This window comes from Adiantum capillus-veneris, chromosome 27 (assembly GCF_014529385.1).
Source record: "Adiantum capillus-veneris isolate H3 chromosome 27, ASM1452938v2, whole genome shotgun sequence".
Lineage (NCBI taxonomy): Eukaryota > Viridiplantae > Streptophyta > Polypodiopsida > Polypodiales > Pteridaceae > Adiantum > Adiantum capillus-veneris.
This window is the reverse complement of record NC_140957.1, coordinates 13,478,187-13,498,941: the sequence shown is the minus strand read 5'-3', so window position 1 is coordinate 13,498,941 and position 20,755 is coordinate 13,478,187. Positions and strand designations below refer to the sequence as shown.

At 43.1% G+C, this 20,755-nt stretch overlaps 1 protein-coding gene across 1 annotated transcript; it reads right to left on the bottom strand.

The window, feature by feature from the left end:
* Window positions 1-16,380: 16,380 nt before the first annotated feature.
* LOC147421523 (ras-related protein RABH1e) lies at window positions 16,381-19,744 on the bottom strand. The gene is made up of 6 exons (XM_086503184.1): window positions 19,365-19,744; window positions 18,391-18,461; window positions 18,159-18,247; window positions 17,954-18,065; window positions 17,022-17,112; window positions 16,381-16,801 (listed from the first exon to the last, which is right to left on the bottom strand). The coding sequence occupies exons 1-6, from the start codon at window positions 19,491-19,493 to the stop codon at window positions 16,661-16,663; spliced, it is 633 nt and encodes a 210-aa protein (XP_086359310.1). The 5' UTR covers window positions 19,494-19,744; the 3' UTR covers window positions 16,381-16,660.
* Window positions 19,745-20,755: the final 1,011 nt, after the last annotated feature.

Sequence of the window (20,755 nt, the reverse complement as noted above, 5' to 3'; positions counted from 1 at the left end):
GCAGATTTCAGCCCATAGCATTTTTGGACAGCAGTAGAAAGATTGCATATTTGAACCCTTAGGATGACTTCATCATACCCGTCGTCATCCTCGACATAGCATATACTTGCATCAGTCTCATGCATACCGGTTGTACCAGTTTGTGCAATCATAAGTACACCACTCTCACCGACAAGAGTGGGGTCTTCGGAGGAGGGTTTTACAACATCTCTGGTGTCGTATCTCTCTTCTCTCTCTATCTCTCAGTCTCATACACTTGCACGCACAGTGTCCATTCACTTTGTTTGTGATCATAGCATTCTCTCATTAAGAACAGAAGGCTCTCTCTTCCATAAGAAAAAAAGGAACCTTGAGCACAGTTCGGAGCACTCATCTTGAGCAAAGCGCAAACATTCATTCTGCTGCACCTAACATTGGTATCAGAGCTTTGGCAGTGTTCTGTATAACTCAAGGAAAGAACCACAAGAACCACAGAATTATTTTTTCTTATTGAGGTCGCACGAACCCAAGTTCGCTTGGGCGTGTCGATTCCTAATTGTGTTTTGAAGAGTGACAGGAATCTCAGGAAAGAAGGGTTTGTCCAGCCGCCCCTTGTGTCTCTTTTCACTCACTGAGAGCGGACCGTGCACTTAGCGACCGGCCAATCGACATGAGGTGAAAAAAACCGACCTTGGTGTGAGCGCAAGGCCGGCAAGGGGTGCGCCCGCGAAAAAGAGTAGAACTCGGGTGAAGAGAAGATCCTTCTCAAACACGGTTTGCAAGTGAAAGAAAACCTCAAGAACCTCAAGAACTCAAGACCCGCAAGAAGAATACTCGCAATGAGACTCCTAGGGCTTCCACCATCGAAGCTCCAAAAGAGGATGCTCATTGCAAAGGATCATCACTCTCCTATGCTTGGGGAAAGGTAAGAGAGCATGATGCCTTCATCTTGTTTGACCCTGGCTCTACTCTCAACTTCATATCAATAGAGTTGGCCACCAAGTTGGGCATTCAAGTTTTTGAGATGGGAGATATAGTAACAGCTGATGCAGCTTTCAAGGGACAACAAGCCTCCGTTACTCCCTTGATTGGGAAGTTGAGGCTTCATGTCCAATGTTTTCTAAGTTATATTGTGATGGGTCTTATCGGAAGCTATATGCATTGCTCCTATAATATTTAAAGGTGCGAGTTGTGGCATTTCATCCCCCTCAGGTGTTACCCAGGTCGTCCCCCTATTTCCCCAAGTGTCTATGGTTGCTGCTAGGTGGACCCAATCCACATTGTCACACTCAGTCATCCCAAGTAGAACACCGCTCTCTCTCTCTCTCTCTCTCTCTCTCTCTCTCTCTCTCTCTCTCTCTCTCTCTCTCTCTCTCTCTCTCTTTCCTACACACACACACACACGATGTAGAGAGAGAGAGAGAGAGGGGTTGGGGGGGGGGGGGGGGGGGGAGAGTTTCATAAATCCTGCGCAGCAGGTTTCGGCCAAGATCTGAGTGCGCGCGTATGGCTCAATAATGGTAAAGCCGTAGGCAAGTCTAAAAAGACTCCATTATTAAGTCCAAAGCTCTCGAGGTGTGCACCATCCCCCACATAGTGGGCTTAACAAAACCGATATTAGATCCCAGTTCCACTTACTCTATTATAATTAACAACATCAACCATTTATAGGCTACTTAAGGACCTCTCTTCTTAAGCAAGAAAAGAGAAACCAAATGCTCTGATACCAATGTAATGGAATTTTCCCTAATATGTGAGAGTAGCGGAATTTAATGAGAGTACTTTCAAGAAATGATTTTGTGAGCATAGCGGGTTGGCATAATTGAAGATAGCAACATAATCATAGCAATTAGTTAACTTGGCATAGACAATACTTTTGCAAGAGAGAGAGTTTAGAGAACATGACAACAGTTGAGGACCGGATTTATGTGGAGCCGGTCCCCCCTCCAATAGGCATTTGTATTATGATTTCTCCCATAAAGAGAGACTTGTTACAATACAGTCTTTGTGTTCCTTGTGACCTAGGTGATGCCATGAAGATGGAAGGCTTCATGCATCACAAACATAACATAAACTTGAAGAAAGCTTTAACTATCCCAAGCCTCAGTCCCAAGACCTCAAACACCTTCGAAGGTGGAGAGAGCTAGTAGGGAATGAGGGTAGGGAAGAGGAAGAAGAAACATTTCGTAGGAGAAAGAATTAGTTCCTCTCTTATCATACTCTTGTTGCTAGCATACATAATAGCATAGTAATGAAGAAGAAGGAGATGGCAAGCTTAAGCATTGAAGCATGGCTCTTGGTTGGATTTGCACTCCATAGCCAAGAGTGTTGGTGTAGGCTCTCAACCTCTACTTGCTTCGAAAAGGAGAGGGAGCTATTGCCTTTTGCATAGTACACCATCAGAGTGCTTGTGAGTGTGTGTGGGTGAGTATACCCCCTAAGCACCCCCCTGGCTTGCTTGGGTCGACCCCCCCTTGTAGCTCATGCTTGAAGCTCATTGGACCCCTCCGGGCCTAGCCAATCACAAGCAGGAGCCATTACAAGCAACATGGGTAGCCTTGGGACAAGTGTCCCCCTTCCCCCTTTGAGAGAGAGGACTTGATAAATGCAAAATCAATTAGATAATTCAAGTAATTTATCATTGGACCCCTTTGAAGCCTAGCCAATAGGCTTCAAGCAACACATGAAGGTAACATGGGTAGGGACCTGACATGTGTCCTTGCTACCTCTTCAAGCTGGGGCTTCCCTTGTGAGTGTGAGTGTGAGTGTGTGTTCTCTCTCTCTAATCCCTAGGAAAAGGGCTCACCCCCCCTCTTGTAGGGATGCTTTTGACTTTAGGAGCTCAAGCACCTTAGTCATCAAGCATGACAAAGCACTTGAAGTAGGGGGTGTTCCCACAAGCATCTCAGGCAAGCTTCTCAAGGCACCTCAAGCACCTTAATCATGCACCAAGTCAAGCACCTCAAGCATGGAACCAGTCAAGCACCTCAAGCATCTTAATCAAGCACCTCAAGCATGACAAGCACCTCAAGCAAGACAAGCACCTCAAGCACGACAAGCACCTTGAGCTTGGGCCGGGTTCCCACCTCAAGCTCAGCCCTAGCTTACCTAAGGTCAAAGGACTTTTACACACATTATTGGAGGTCTTCAATGAAGCTAACCCTAAGGTCTTATGCTCCATTGGTTAGCCTTGCTCTTGATAGACCATCTCCCATTTGGGCCCCTTTACTATTGGCCCCGTGTTGAGATAGATCTATAAGCACATATCTATATCTTAACACTTGTTCCCGTTTATTCTCCCACATTAAGTGATCAATTTAATATGAGAAAATCATTTGGGTTGGTTAGATATTAGATTTTATGACATTACCTCTCTCTTGAAATCATAGTCATCCTCGACTATGAGGTAGAAGAGATAAAGCCTTAGTTATTAGTCAATCGTACTTAGCGGGTAGAGGATCCCTTTTTCACCCTACGACATCTTTCCAAGATGGATGACTAATCCATTTGGTGCTTGGGAGACATAGCTACCGCAAGCATGTCTGCTCTTTAGTCCATTTCATTCTCCCAAAGTAGAGTGACAAATTCTACTTGGTGTTTGAGAGACGTCGTCATCACAAACATGATTCTAAGCATGCATACTAGTTAGATTTGTGCACAATTAAAAAGAGGACTAGTCATATAAGACAAAAACATGAGTCATTTAAAAGAAATTTGTACATTTGCTTACTCTAATGTAGCATTGTAATTGACAAGGTTCATACTATCCTTAAGTTGTACTCCTTGCATCCATCTAGCATCTTCAAAAGGATAATTTTTGAACTTAATAAGATACCGTCTGATTATCTTACCATGTCGTAGTACCTTGTCTTCATGCCGAAGGACAGCTTCGGGTTGTAGCACCTCTTCTTGGTCTTCATCTTCGGGAGGGTCTTCAATAATTGGTTCAGTTGGTGGCTCTCCTTTGTAGGGCTTAAGTAGGTTTACATGAAAGGCATTGTGTATAAGCCAATGGTTGGGCAACTTGAGTTGATAAGCCGTCTCATTAATGGGCTTCAAGATTTGGAAAGGACCATAGTATCTTTTTGCTAGTTTAGCATAATACTTTTGATGGCCTGTAGGATTTTTGCCCGTCGTTTGCCTTAATCGAGCCTTAGGAAACTTGAGTAAGACCCAATCATTTTCTTTGAACATTAAGGCTCTTATGTGCTTATCAGCAGAAGCTTTTTGCCTTTGTTGAGAGATAGCTATAGCCTCCCTAATCTTTTGAAAAGATTCTTGTAGGTCACGGCTATACTCATCGGCGGCGAAGATCTTCCCATGTACTTTGAGTAGCAAGGGACTTTTAGGTCTTCACTCTATGATCTCGAAAGGTGCTTTCCCCGTAGAAGTATGTACAGTATTATTGTAGGCATACTCTACTAGAGGTAAATACTTTTACCATTGTGAGCGTTGATCTACTTCGGTAACATAAGTCTTGAGTAGATCGAGTATCGTAAGATTGGCTATCTCACTTTGGCCATCCATTTGTGGGTGATAGGTCGAAGAGAAATTCAATCTTGTTACTAGATTTTCAAAGAGACCTTTCCAGAAATTACTGGTCATTCTAGGATCTCTATCTGACACGATGGATGTGGGTAATCCATGGTGCTTGAAAATCTGAGATATGAAGAGAGTTGCCATTTGATGTGCCTTAATAGTCTTTTTGACAGGAATAAAATGTGCTTGCTTGCTAAACCTGTCGACTATTGTCCATATTCCTGTATTCCCATGGATAGACTTGGGTAATCCAAAGATGAAATCCATGGATATACTCTCCCATGCTGAATTTGGAATAGGCAATGGCTGGAGTAATCCAGGTTGCTTCCCTCTATCATACTTGGTCTTTTGGCATACTACACATTTTGAAACATAATCTTGTATGTCCACTTTCATGGTAGGCCAATAGAAATACGTCTCTACTCCCCGGAGAGTAGGTTGAATACCTCTATGCCCTGCATATGGAGGAGCATGGGATTCATACATAACCTTCTCACGAAGGGAATGGGTAACACATAGCCTATTGCCATGGAGAAGATAACCATCCTGCAAGGTGAATGGTTCCTCTTTCTTCCCCAAAGCAAGGGCTGACATTATGTCTCTAAAGTCAGGGTCAGTAGCATACTCATCTATCATAGAGGATAGATCATTGTGAGTAGCTATAGACACCGCATTAACTTTTGGTCGTCGTGAAAGTGCATCGGCAACTTGATTGTGCTTACCAGTTATGTGAGCAATATGGAAATTAAATTGCGAAAGAAAATTTGCCCACCTCATTTGTTTGTCGGAAAGTTTGGTTTGCGTCATGAAATACTTGAGACTTTGGTGGTCGGTTCGTAGGATAAATGGAGTCCCCAATAGGTAGTGCTTCCATGTATCTAGGGCATGTAGAATAGCTAAAAGCTCTTTCTCATAAATTCCCAAGACTCGTTCATCACTATTGAGCCTTCGGCTCTCATATGCTATGGCATGCCCTTCTTGAAGCAAAACCGCTCCAAGGCAATCACCACATACATCACATTGGACCTCAAATGGCTTTGAGAGATCCGGAAGCACGAGGACTGGTTGGGAAGTAAGCTTCTCTTTGAGTTTTTCAAAAGCATTTTGCTCCTTAGCAGTCCATACAAACTTAACGTTCTTCTTTGTTAAGTCATGAAGTGGTCCTGCTACTTGAGAGAATTTTGCTATGAAGCGTCTATAGTATGCACACATACCAATAAAGCTTCTTAGCTCATGTAGATTCCTTGGGTTAAGCCATGATTTTATTACCTCTAACTTTGATGGATCCATACGAATACCATCGTGAAAGATAATATGACCTAGATATTGAATCTCTTGAAGGAAGAATTCACTTTTCTTTTGGTTGAGAAAAAGTTTGTTTTCCCTCAAGGCTTGAAAAATCACTTGGAGATGTTGCTTATGTTCTTCCAAAGATTTGGAGTAGATGATGATATCATCAAAGAACACTCCAGTGAATTTACGATATGGTCTAAAAATTTTCTCCGTGAGACGATTGAAAGTAGCTGGTGCATTAGTCAAGCCAAAAGGCATGACTAGATATTCATAAAGACCAAATGTTGTGCGAAACGTGGTCTGTAGGATATCTTCATCCACTATCCTTATTTGATGATAGCCACTCTTAAGGTCAATCCTACTGAAGTAGGTAGAGCCTTATAGCTTATCAAACAGATCTTCTACCCGAGGCACGGGAAATCTGTTTTTGATAGTGATATGGTTTAGTGCTCGATAGTCCACACACATACGGTATGTACCATCTTTCTTTTGCACTAAAAGGACTGGAGAACAAAAGGGAGAGGAACTAGGCCTCACCATCCCTTTGTCTACCAATTCCTGTACTTGCCTCATAATCTCCTCTGGTTGAGCTTGTGAGACTCGATAAGGAGGTTTGTTAAGGCGGTGAGCTTCCTGGAAGGAGCTCAATATGATGGTCATCATCCCCTCGTTTTGGAGGTAGGTCCATAGGGATATCATCGATGAACACATCTTGGAATCCTTTTAGAAAAGTAGACAAGTCTAACTCTTCTTGATTCCTATCATTTTCATTTGATGAAACATTATTAGCTTTTAGAGACTCTTTGACATAAATCATGTACGCAGAAACTGAGCTCTTCATTGATTTATCAAAAGAAAGAGGATTTACAAGTGGAATAGTGCGACCATGCTCACTAGCATCTATATACATGTTCTTTCCCCTGTAGGTGAAGTAAATTCTCCTTTCAGGGAACTTCATGTTGGCAGCCATGCGATCAAACCATGGTGCCCCTAGGATAACATCCTGATGTTGGAGAGGAGAGATGAAGAAATCTTCTTTGTCAACATAGCGCCATAAGAAGTCCGAAAGGAGCTAGCCCTTGGCAATTCCGCTATGTTAGACCTACTCCTCTACTCTCTATAATTAACCACTTTGAGCCGTGGGTGTAGATACTTAAGAGCCGATTTTCAAAGGCTAAGAGGAGTGGCAACTAAGGTTTTCTATTGCCAAAGCATACACTAAGTATAAACATAAATTTTGTTAACATGGCTGACAATAATCAAGAGAGTAGAATGAACATTGATATCTTTGATTTTGCACATGAAGGTGCTAATGATGATGCTCCCATGTTTGTGAATTATCTTGTCACTAGGTTGCAACAAGCTATGGGCAACACTGTTTTGCAAGCCGAAGTTACTCAACAACTTCGTGCTTATGGAATTTCCCTTCCTCTCCCAGAGGAGAGAGAGCTTAGGAGGCCTCTTGAAGAGACCCCCAAAAGAAGACTCTCTCCCATTCGAGAGGAGGAATCCAAAGAGAAAGAAAGCAATGACAGTCTAAGTTCTTCTGAAGATGTGGCTCCACGAAGACGGCGGTCTAGACGATCGCCTACTCCTCCCAAGAGGAAAAGAGCAACCTATAGTCCTTCTCCTCATCACTCTGAAAGGCAAGAGAGGAAACAAAGGAAGAAAAGGGCTAGGAAGAGGTCACCCTCTTCTCCTTCTTCTTCACTTTCCTCCTCTTCCGATGAAAGTTATGGCTATTCTCCTAGAGAATACAAGAGGGGAGGACATCGCAAATCATTTCTTGCATGGCGAAGGTCACAAAAGCTAAAGAAGTTCAAGGAGGGAGGAAAGAGTATCTCTTTTCTCACCTACGATGGCACCTTTGGTGCTACTGACAAAGTGTTGGCCTTCATCCAGCAATTTGATGCGGCCTTTGGGGACGAGGGCTTCACAGAGTCCTCCAAGCTAGGCCATGTAGCTATGCACTTCCAAAAATCAGCTCGTCAATGGTGGGCTAGCCTTCGTGGCAATGGAGAAGCCCCAAAGACATGGAAAACTCTACGAGTTTCCATCATGAAGCAATTTCTTCCAAGTGATACTAAAGATAAAGTTCTTACCGAATGGCGAGGCTTGAAGCTTCTCTCTCATGAGTCTATCAACAAGTATGTAGACAAGTTTTGGGATTTACATCTCAAAGCTACTGTCTTTCAAAACATAGACTTTGTCGAGCAAAGACAACAATTCTGTGCGGGATTACCTGAAGAGATGGCCGAATACATCAACTCTCAACGGCCCGGTACTATTACCGAAGTAATCCACGACACCATGGTTGCTTCACGCATCAATTTCCATCAAGGGGCTAGACGTAAAGTCAAGCCCATGGAAAACAAAGATAAAAATGATGCAAAGGGGAAATCCAATGCTCAAAATAATTCCCAAGGCACTTCCAACAACAACAATCGGTCCAAGGAGAAGGGAGTTTACAAAGGTAAAAAGACATGGCTATCGTTCTTGCCCCAAGAAGAATACTCGCAATGAGACTCCTAGGGCTTCCACCATCGAAGCTCCAAAAGAGGATGCTCATTGCAAAGGATCATCACTCTCCTATGCTTGGGGAAAGGTAAGAGAGCATGATGCCTTCATCTTATTTGACCCTGGCTCTACTCTCAACTTCATATCAATAGAGTTGGCCACCAAGTTGGGCATTCAAGCTTTTGAGATGGGAGATATAGTAACAGCTGATGCAGCTTTCAAGGGACAACAAGCCTCCGTTACTCCCTTGATTGGGAAGTTGAGGCTTCATGTCCAATGTTTTCTAAGTTATATTGTGATGGGTCTTATCGGAAGCTATATGCATTGCTCCTATAATATTTAAAGGTGCGAGTTGTGGCATTTCATCCCCCTCAGGTGTTACCCAAGTCCTCCCCCTATTTCCCCAAGTGTCTATGGTTGCTGTTAGGTGGACCCAATCCACATTGTCACACTCAGTCATCCCAAGTAGAACACCGCTCTCTCTCTCTCTCTCTCTCTCTCTCTCTCTCTCTCTCTCTCTCTCCTACACACACACACACACACACACCGCTCTCTCTCTGTCTTTCCTCTACACACACACACCTCTCTCTCTCTCTCTCTCTCTCTCTCTCTCTCTCTCTCTCTCTCTCTCTCTCTCTCCCTCCTACACACACACACACACACACACACACACGATGTAGAGAGAGAGAGAGAGAGAGAGAGAGAGAGAGAGAGAGGGGGGGGGGGGGGGGGGGGGGAGAGTTTCATAATACCTGCGCAGCAGGTTTCGGCCAAGATCTGAGCGCGCGCGTATGGCTCACTAATGGTAAAGCCGTAGGCAAGTCTAAAAAGACTCCATTATTAAGTCCAAAGCTCTCGAGGTGTGCACCATCCCCCACATAGTGGGCTTAACAAAACCGATATTAGATCCCAGTTCCACTTACTCTATTATAATTAACAACATCAACCATTTATAGGCTACTTAAGGACCTCTCTTCTTAAGCAAGAAAAGAGAAACCAAATGCTCTGATACCAATGTAATGGAATTTTCCCTAATATGTGAGAGTAGCGGAATTTAATGAGAGTACTTTCAAGAAATGATTTTGTGAGCATAGCGGGTTGGCATAATTGAAGATAGCAACATAATCATAGCAATTAGTTAACTTGGCATAGACAATACTTTTGCAAGAGAGAGAGTTTAGAGAACATGACAACAGTTGAGGACCGGATTTATGTGGAGCCGGTCCCCCCTCCAATAGGCATTTGTATTATGATTTCTCCCATAAAGAGAGACTTGTTACAATACAGTCTTTGTGTTCCTTGTGACCTAGGTGATGCCATGAAGATGGAAGGCTTCATGCATCACAAACATAACATAAACTTGAAGAAAGCTTTAACTATCCCAAGCCTCAGTCCCAAGACCTCAAACACCTTCGAAGGTGGAGAGAGCTAGTAGGGAATGAGGGTAGGGAAGAGGAAGAAGAAACATTTCGTAGGAGAAAGAATTAGTTCCTCTCTTATCATACTCTTGTTGCTAGCATACATAATAGCATAGTAATGAAGAAGAAGGAGATGGCAAGCTTAAGCATTGAAGCATGGCTCTTGGTTGGATTTGCACTCCATAGCCAAGAGTGTTGGTGTAGGCTCTCAACCTCTACTTGCTTCGAAAAGGAGAGGGAGCTATTGCCTTTTGCATAGTACACCATCAGAGTGCTTGTGAGTGTGTGTGGGTGAGTATACCCCCTAAGCACCCCCCTGGCTTGCTTGGGTCGACCCCCCCTTGTAGCTCATGCTTGAAGCTCATTGGACCCCTCCGGGCCTAGCCAATCACAAGCAGGAGCCATTACAAGCAACATGGGTAGCCTTGGGACAAGTGTCCCCCTTTCCCCTTTGAGAGAGAGGACTTGATAAATGCAAAATCAATTAGATAATTCAAGTAATTTATCATTGGACCCCTTTGAAGCCTAGCCAATAGGCTTCAAGCAACACATGAAGGTAACATGGGTAGGGACCTGACATGTGTCCTTGCTACCTCTTCAAGCTGGGGCTTCCCTTGTGAGTGTGAGTGTGAGTGTGTGTTCTCTCTCTCTAATCCCTAGGAAAAGGGCTCACCCCCCCTCTTGTAGGGATGCTTTTGACTTTAGGAGCTCAAGCACCTTAGTCATCAAGCATGACAAAGCACTTGAAGTAGGGGGTGTTCCCACAAGCATCTCAGGCAAGCTTCTCAAGGCACCTCAAGCACCTTAATCATGCACCAAGTCAAGCACCTCAAGCATGGAACCAGTCAAGCACCTCAAGCATCTTAATCAAGCACCTCAAGCATGACAAGCACCTCAAGCAGGACAAGCACCTCAAGCACGACAAGCACCTTGAGCTTGGGCCGGGTTCCCACCTCAAGCTCAGCCCTAGCTTACCTAAGGTCAAAGGACTTTTACACACATTATTGGAGGTCTTCAATGAAGCTAACCCTAAGGTCTTATGCTCCATTGGTTAGCCTTGCTCTTGATAGACCATCTCCCATTTGGGCCCCTTTACTATTGGCCCCGTGTTGAGATAGATCTATAAGCACATATCTATATCTTAACACTTGTTCCCGTTTATTCTCCCACATTAAGTGATCAATTTAATATGAGAAAATCATTTGGGTTGGTTAGATATTAGATTTTATGACAGCGTTTTTGGAGAACATCAGCCTAGCGTTTTTTGAAGATTTCAGTCTTTGCATATTTGCAGCGTTTTCAGCCACAGCATGCAGCGATTTCAACATTAGAAGACCATCAATATCAGCCTCGAAGAGTAGAAGATTCAGCTCGGAAAGACCATCAGTTTTCAGCCTAAAGACATCTCAGTTTTCAACCCTAAAGCTGTAGATTTTTAGCGACAAAGACCATAGAAAACAGCCCCCCAAATCAGCATTTTTGGAGTAGTCGCAGATTTCAGCCCATAGCGTTTTTGGACACCTGTAGAAAGATTGCAGATTTGAGCCCTTAGGTCGACTTCGTCATCGTCAACATAGCCTATACTTGCATTAATCTCATGTATACCGGTTGTACCAGTTTGTGCAATCATAAGTACACCACTCTCGCCGACGAGAGTGGGGCCTTCGGAGGAGGGTTTTACAACGTCTCTGGTGTTGCATCTCTCTTCTCTCTCTATCTCTCTGTCTCATACACTTGCACGCACAGTGTCCATTCACTTTGTTTGTGATCATAGCATTCTCTCATTAAGAACGGAAGGCTCTCCCTTCCATAAGAACAAAAGGAACCTTGAGCACAGTTCGGAGCACTCATCTTGAGCAAAGCGCAAACATTCATTCCACTGCACCTAACAATTTGTGTCCCCCTCACCCTTTTGTGTTTTGAGGGGAGGCAATTGGTGAGTGCTACTTATCATCATCAATTGATTGTGCAGTACCAAACCTACATGGGGAGGGTTGTTGAGGTGCAAGGTTTGTTGCACCGTAAGAAATCTCTCTATCCAATGTGTCAGCCATGTAAGCATTACCCATGTGAAACCATGTGATAATCCATGTGTGCCAAGTGATGCCCTATAGATCATGTGAAAAGTTAAGGCCCATGAGAGCACCTTGCCCTTTGGAGAAGAGTCAATTGTCCCTTTTAGATGTGCAAACGTTATTTGTGATGTCTACATAAGAAGACTCCTTGTACTCAAATATCTAATTCAATACAATCAGTATGTTCGTTTTCAATATGAATGGTTCATGATAGAAGCTCTACGTGGGTTATGCTTTCAAGTTTTTCATGCACAATAAAACTCCGTTTAAGGGGCAGTTACCTCATAAATTGGTCCTCTTAGAGTTAACTTGTCAATCTATTGTTTTCTTGATTTTTTAATTGGTTGATTGATATTGTTATCATCTTTGCAATCAGCAATAGCATACGAAATTTGGATCATGTTTATAGGATGTTAAATTGGTACCATAGCATATGCTTTTCTTTTGTTTTGAAGAGGGGCGTGGTTCAATGATGGACCATGAGAAAGAAATAATTTCTAGAAACTATGGTAAGATGCACTAAGACATACTATTTTGTCCCTTTAGTCTTAGAGATTGAAAGGAGCTCGTAACTTCGTATGAACCCAAAAGACACCTTTAGTTTTGGACATCGTTGCATGTGAAAGCCTCGAAGGACTAGGATCATATTGATGAAATTCCCTCTTCTACTCTCCTCTCTCTCTCTCTCTCTCTCTCTCTCCATGAGTGTGGATATCCAAAGGCACTTTCTACACTTTTCAAGAAACTTAAGCCATAACTTATGAAAATCAAGGAAATGCAAAGTAAGCAAAGTTGATGTTTTTGTAGCTCGAGTATGTGTGCAAGAAGCATAGAATAATCCAAAGTCTTGGAGCAATTGTGCAATCTCAACTGGAAGCTAACCTCTTGATGCCCAATGTGATCCCAATATTTATTCTGGCTTTTAGGTATTTATTTTACTTATTTGTCAAAGATTGGGCACGGCAATTGAGAAGGTGACTATATAAGTACACTTCGCCCCCGTATAAGTATTTGTTATTCATTGCCAAGGTTGGTTGGTTCAGCAGCAGCGTCTCTCTCTCTCTCTCTCTCTCTCTCTCTCTCTCTCTCACATTCATGTATTCTCCCCATTGCTCTATGCTTCCCCATCGTCGAATTTGACATCGTATCAGAGCATTGTGCTCGGTGATAGCAAGGGAGGGGAACCCGCACGGAGAACAGAAACAAGGATTGCCATTTTGAAACGTAGGAAACAGAGGACCTAGCATTTTTCTATCGGCAAGTTTGCCCTCTTGACGAAGTCGCTGCTTTTTAATGGCGTTCTAAAACGCTACGCAAAATTAGGCATTGGCAGTTGTGGGCGCCTGCGTTTTGTGCTGGAGGCATTGCGTTTCGAAACGTTGCGGCAACATTTTGTGTCGGCTTGCTGAGAGGGAAGCTCTTTGGGGCTTTAGTGCAGCGCTACAGCATCTTGAGATGTTGCGCTGTCAAGGCAACCAAGAGGGGTGCTACTCCAATGCAACATTGTGAAACGCAAGCAAAAGCTTTGTTTTTGCCTTTCACCTCGAGAATTTTAAAACGCTAAAGCCCTTGAGGGGTTTGTGGGGCTTGGGAAGAAAAATCTTGGTACCCAAGTTTGGGAGGCCAAAAGCTTGGACACTTTCTGAAGCCTCTTTCACATGAGAGGAGAAATTCCAATGTTTTCCCGGACTTGTACACACGTGATGCCATCTCCTTGCTTAAGTGCCAGCAACAATGAAGAAAGTACGCCCTCGAATGACCAACACCAACACACGGCTATGGAATGTGGATCAACTAGTTCCTAGTTAGCGGCCTATGCTTGATAGAAGTTCTCAAGGAAACCATCTATTTGTTTGGCTCGAGATTATGAATCCAAAAGCAAATGCACGAGTTCGCTAGAGGACAAAGGCAAGGGCAAGCTTAACAAGGACGACAGTACCAGTACTTAGTTAGTTGTCTCGGTACCCACAAGGTCCGACAACCGTTGTTATAAATGTGACACAACGCTTTATTTGGCTCAGGAGTTTGAAGCCAAAGACAAAAGCAGGAACTCACAAAGAAACAAAGGCAAAGGCAAGCTGGACAGAGATAACAGTGACAGTGGAGATCTGCATGGCACACATGGTGGCCAAGACACCAGATTTCTAGTCAAGAGGCAATTGCCGCCACTAGCTTCAGTCAAAAGAGGCTTGTGAGTGGCAGAGAGGGGCAAGCAGTGCTCCTTATAAATAATTTGGGCCTTTGTGTTGCAGTTCAAGTTATCAATGTTTGAACCCGTAGGTTGGAGTTCTAAGCACATGCATCTGGCAAGGAACCAATCAGACGTATTTAAAACACTATGGATAAGTGCGCACCAATCCATTGTTGTTGGTGGATTATGGACAAGATGTGTTTCAAAGTTCATTGTCTAGAAAGTTTGGACGTGATGTGTTCATAGTTCACGAATGGGGATTCTTGGACGGAGTATGGACTACAGTTCAATTCTCTAAAGGCAACCGATGCTCAAGATGGCATTCTTCTAAGGTAAAAAGATGAGGGTAGCATAACCGAGGTGTATCCATTATCCGACCGATGCTGGGGGTGTCCAATGGTAGCTTCTTCATTGACTTGGTCTTACTATTTATGTCCACTATGAGCTCCAAAGAGGGTGTTAAAGTTATGGCATCTCAAGTGAACTGCCCAATGTGATCCCAATATTTATTTTGGCTTTTAGGTATTTATTTTACTTATTTGTGAAAGTCTGGGTAGGGCAATTTGCTAAGGTGACTACATAAGTACACCTTGCCCCCATTGTATAAGTATCTATTATTCATTGCCAAGGTTGGTTGGTTCTGGAGTATCTCTCTCGCTTTCTCTCTCTCATGTATTCTCCTCGTTGCTCTACGCTTTCGCATCATTGACTTTGACACCTACGTAGACTCCGTATTCACCCGTCTTTAAGGATCACTACCAAGCTCTATCTCAAGGCAATGTGATGAAACCCTGAGCTAGCCAATTGCCACCCTAAAAACATGTGATAAGAATCCCTCCATGTAAATGGGTCTCCTAAAAAATGTTCATCAAGTGTTCTCTGTAGTATACCATCTTTGGAGGTAGAAGTTGCATGGGGTGATATCCACATCTCTCGTATATATAGCTGCCAAAGGTTTTGCCTCAAGACTCTTTTCCTCTCACTATGTGATGTGGATGTGTGGTGCATCTTTGTCATATTGTGATGGTGGGAGAATGTCCATCTCTAGTCCTTGCCGTGAGAACCACTCTTTGACTTGGGCATACAATGATCGTCTGTAGAGATCGCCTCCACAAGCAAGGGTGGTGCAGCAAACTGGTATCAATATCATGAGGTACAAAGGGTTTGTTGTATATCATACATGCCATCGAGTACCTATGGTCGCTCTGTTTGTGAGAGCTACATCAATAAACTTCAAAGAATCGCCTTATTCAATGCTTAGTGCAAAAGTTTCTCAACATTCAGAAACCTTCCATTATTTTCTTCTCCCCAAAATTTCCAACAGTATCTCACCTTCACTTTTCACTACACACCATTTCTCGCCCTTTACCTCTCATTTCCCATCTTGTAGTTTCCAAAATCATCATTTACCCTTCTTTTAGCAGTTCTTCTTAATGGCAACCATCAACCTGCACTAGTTGGGAATTATTCTCTAATTCCTATTCTGCTGATTCTTTGAAATAATGGCAAGCTCTGCAAGATGATGTGGTTACTTTAAAAAACGATCTTATAAAAGGCATTTGCAAAGAATTGAAATTAAAGCGGATTACAGAATTGTTTATAAGAGTAGATAGAATGAAAGTTAACAATTGTAAAGTTGAAAAATTAGAGTCTCCTTGACCATGCCAAGACTGAAACATGCTGACCTCAAAATCGGCTGGCTATGGGCGTGGGACTTTAGCACTTGGAGCGACAATCAGTGGCAGCGTAGTATGCGTGCACCCACACACACACCACAAGCGCACCTCTGCATACAAAAGACAACGCATGTCGGACTGGCTTTCTTGGGTAGCAAAAGGGAAAACAGCAAATCAGAGCTGCCCAAGTAGAGGGGCTCCATGCACAAGGTATTTGTGAGCTCAAAAGTTTCCATACTCTCTCCCACACCATTTTAGACAAAGTTAGCTAGAGGCCAGCTTTGTTTCTGAGATGAACTCATTCGCTGCTGAGCTCTTGCAGGCGGAAGTGATGAGATAGCTGTCGGCAGATTTACAGAGGATAATAGCATGAAGATCCCCTCTCTAAGAACAAGTTGGATAGAAGTCAGAACTCCAGAGTCTTAGAAGGTCAAAATGCATGCCAACCGATGATGTGCAAAAACATCGAGAAAATTGACTGCAATGGTGAAGAGTGAGAAAAGATCCATCTAAAATGGAAACCAAATTGACCACGAGAACATGAAAGGATAGGAAAGCAGTAAGACATTGCTTATATAATAACATGAAAGAATAAGAAGCATAAATACAGATAAATGCTATCTCAATTTGAAGAAGTTTTCCAGAACCCACAAAACAATGCCTTGATGCCTCTAACTAGTAACAACTATCCAGAAAAGAATTGAAGCTTATGTGAATTCTAAACCAAAGGGCATGCCCTTTACAGAAAGAGCCAGTCTTAGACAGGTCTAGTGTTTACAAGTCAATGGATCGCTTTGGTACACAAAATACCCAATCAGGGCATACTCACATATTTGTTGTTGTCTTCAATTTACAAGCAGCTCTATTCAAGGGGGTCCTTCCAGCACTAGAAGCACAATAGAAGAGCAAAAATCTTATCTGTGCTATAAAACAGGCAGCTGGATTTGGCTGCATTAAATCTTCTTGTACAAGTCAACAAGCACAACCCCCTGCTTTCTGCGCTGTCTGCGAAGTTGCTGCTGTGGACTTCAGGTTTACATCAACCATATCTTCCTGCTTCGTGGAAAGAGCTTCCATTCCAGGCAGGGCTGCCGCAATCTTTCTAAACAAAGCCTGCAGAAACATTCAGTGTAGAACTTCATTGGGATTTTAAATTTCCCATGGGAATATACAAGCCTAGGCACTGTAAAGACTTAACATAGAAGACCATCACATTCAGGAGATTGTAAGATATATAGACGTGCATGCATACGTTCATATAAGAAAACAACATCTGCGGTTCACAAAGCTGACACAAGCAATTGCAATTTCTTGCTGAAATGGAGGGTCCAACCTTGATATTGAATCCCGCTTTTGCACTCGTCTCTATGAACATGACCCCAAACTCCCGAGATTTTGCATCACCTTCTTCAATAGAAACTTGCCTTGAGAAGGCCAAAAGATCATTAAAACAGTCCTCTGATGGACAAGGTAAATGAATGAAAACAGCCCACAACCATCTATGACAACTGAGCCAAAGCCCAGAGTCTAATCAAGCAAAACAAGGCATACAGATAGAATCTATGATATCTTCAACTAAAAGTGCTGTCCAGAGACAATCAGGACATGACACTGAACAGCCCTACATTTTGACATACTAAACCAGAAGAACTTCTGCTGCATAATTGTTGGAATAGGTTCTTTTTTTAATCCTTTCTCCTCAAAGTTGTGACAGAAACCTCAAACCTCTCAAAGGTGGGAGTTAGCCTCAACGATTAAACATCAAGTTATCCATCAGAACGTTACTGAACGTCAAAGCCATGAAAAGGAAGCAGATGCTTGAAGAGAAAATCCACTTATACAGGTTGTGTATCATGCACTAGTTACACCTGGCTATTTTCTGCCGCCTGGAATTTGGCCTTCTTCAACATCAACTATGGCATGAAATAATGCAAATGGCATGTCAAAACTCACATGCAGGAATCAAGAAACATGAGGATGTCATGGAGAGCTAAAGGCAGTGATAAAAGAGTGAAAATATAAGGCTAAAAAGGGAAAGGTTATCATCTGACATCCTCAAGTGAATAGAAGCTGATATTACCGTTACATAACTCTCATCCATAGAGAAGGCCACTCACAAATCATATCAATATCAATAATGCTAAAGATTGATCTTACTGGCATGCCAAGAACATTTCAAACCATTACTTGCAACTATACAGAACAGATCTTGTTTCAATGGCACACATGGTCAACAATCTAGTCCACTGGGGACAAGTAGAGTACCTTTTATCGACCAAGTCTGTCTTGTTCCCAACGAGGACAATTATCACATCGCTTCCTCGCTCAGTTCGCACCTCCTCAACCCATCTGGCAGTGTTCAAGAAGGACTGCCTATCTGGGAACAGGGAATAAACCAAAATACTTACGTTTAGATGTATGTTCATTCAAACAATAACGAGTATTGAACGTAAGAAAAGTGAGAACGCACTGGCAACATCAAAAACAATAACAGCTACTGAAGAATCACGGATATAGCTTGGGATAAGACTACGAAAACGTTCCTGTCCAGCAGTATCCCTGAACAAGAACAGAAAGAAAAAAAGCAATGAATTAACAAAATTTCTGGGGTGTCAATGTATGGAAGGAAAACACTATAGTTAACACTTGCAAAGCATGTTGGTTGGAATTTTAGGATGTTGAAAAAATTGCGAGTAGATTACCATAACTGCAATCGAACGGTTCGATCTTCGAGATACATTGTCTTTGATAGGAAATCGATACCAATGGTTGCCTGGGAGCCAAACACAAAGATCAGTTGCCAGCATACTCATGACTAATGTAAATGTTAACAAACCAAAGTAAAGGCCATGGCAAGGCCCACAAGCAAGTTAAGACATAGACCGCATCCTCTTCTTCCTTGCAAGAATCTCAGACACCTAGATCTTGGCAAATATGCTCCAGTGTCCTCAATTAATTGAAACCTCTTATACAGTTTACAGCCCCTGGTCGAAAACATTTGGCAATCATGAAAATATGATAACCACTCTTAATGTCACCTTCCTCCCACCCTCCCCCTTCCCCCCTGAAACCTCTTATACAGTTTACAGCCCCTGGTCGAAAACATTTGGCAATCATGAAAATATGATAACCACTCTTAATGTCACCTTCCTCCCACCCTCCCCCTTCCCCCCATTGCCCATTTTCCACCGTTTCCGGTGCTAAGTACTTAGCATCCAGATTTGATGAATGGCAGAAGAATCACATAGAGTGGCCCCTAAAATTTGAAGACTCGTCAGAGCTGGTAACGCTTTCACAGAAGCAATGTGATAGGACAACGTCCTACAAACTTGGTCTCATGGTTGTCAGAGCTGCCGGCTGCAAATCTGTTGACAAAACGTACCTGGCTAGCTACACGGCTGGGAAAGTTGAGAGCATAAGGCACACTAATCTGAGCCCTTCATTCATCTTCTATAAGCAGCCAAGATCTTAACTATTTTGCGCATGATGTGAAATGCATGTGCAGAGGTAGCATTCATTTGCCGAGAATGCCTCAGCTTTACTTGTCACATGTGGACAATCCATCGATCTGAGTAAAGAATGCGGGGAAATGAAACTTTTTGATAAGGCCAGTAGATCAAGCAGAGGAAATAGCTAAAATCCTACAGCCAAAATTTCTGGATCAAGCAAGTCATACCTGGTAATTGTTATCGAACTTGTCATACATGAATCTGGTGATAATGCTGGTTTTTCCGACAGATTGATCTCCTAAGAAGACGAGCTTGTACTTAGCGAGGGGAGAGACAGTTGCCATTGGGGAGCTCATCCCTTGCTTGTAGGTTTAACAGCAGAAGGAAAGCTGATGAAGAGAGTCGACAGCGCGTCTGATCATCCCCTGGTTCTGGTTCTAAAGAAAAATGCGACGAGAGATCAAAGCAGCAGTGCAACTTCTTTTGAGCTCACAGCGATGGCCTGCAAAAGTACGTGGAATCGTGTATCTGCACCATTATGAGAAGCTCGCGTGTATCTGCACCATTATGAGAAGCTCGAGTCTTGGGCGCAGACAAAAGTAAGGGGGACGTGTGAAACCGAACCTGTGGGGCTACCGAGAGTGCTTCTTTTTGGAATGACTTGAAGTTTCTGGTGAAAGTGCCGGAAGTGTTGTAGGCTAGTGGTTGAGGTGCATGGACAGGAAGCTCAAGGAATGACTTGAAATTTCCGACAAGAACTGCATGAGAAGCACTATAGTAATTGAGGTGCATGATGTCGACAATAGGGACCTTGCTCAACGCCGTGTGCGAGCCATAAAGGTTGTAATCACACAACCTGTGCACAGACAAGCTTTACAACAACAGATAGCACGTCACTTATCTCCTACGTTGCAGTCGTTGAGGGAATCTCACACGCACATGCCGAGAGGAAGAAGCCACTGATGCTTTCCGTCTTCATCGTTGTCGCTGTATTCATCGCTACTCGATCGCCTACGCCTTCCCTCTCTCTCTCTCTCTCTCTCTCTCTCTCTCTCTCTCTCTCTCTCTCTCTCTCACACACACACACACACACACACAGAGACATCCCATGAGGATGAGGCAAGAGCAAAGCTTAGTACCTTCAAATGAGAAAAAACTAGGTTTACAATCTTTATCTACGGGTCCGTCCCTTTCATATATGGGCGTCCACATTCGGTCAGTCAGTACTAAATAAGTCTGGTGCGTGTAGATGGTGGAGACAGTCTCAATAGGTGGGAACTGCCTCTTGGAAGCCAAACAGTGGACCAGTCAGTAATTACCATGGTGGTTACCACAGTAACTTTAAGGGGCTATAAATAGGACCCATTACATTGTAATCGGGTTGATTGTACTTTTGGGGCTGCTTATCTTTTGACTTCTTACTGTTAGTTGTGTGATTTTAGTCCTGAAGCTGTTCCTGAGCTACACTATCTTCACTTGTAATCCTACTCTTTAATCCTTAATACAGTAGTTGAGTGTACTTCAGTAGGATATACCTTGTATTCATTCTTCATGAACTCTGAATTTGAATCTAAATCTGAACACTAATTCCAGTTGTTCAGTCTGTCTCTCGCTTCAG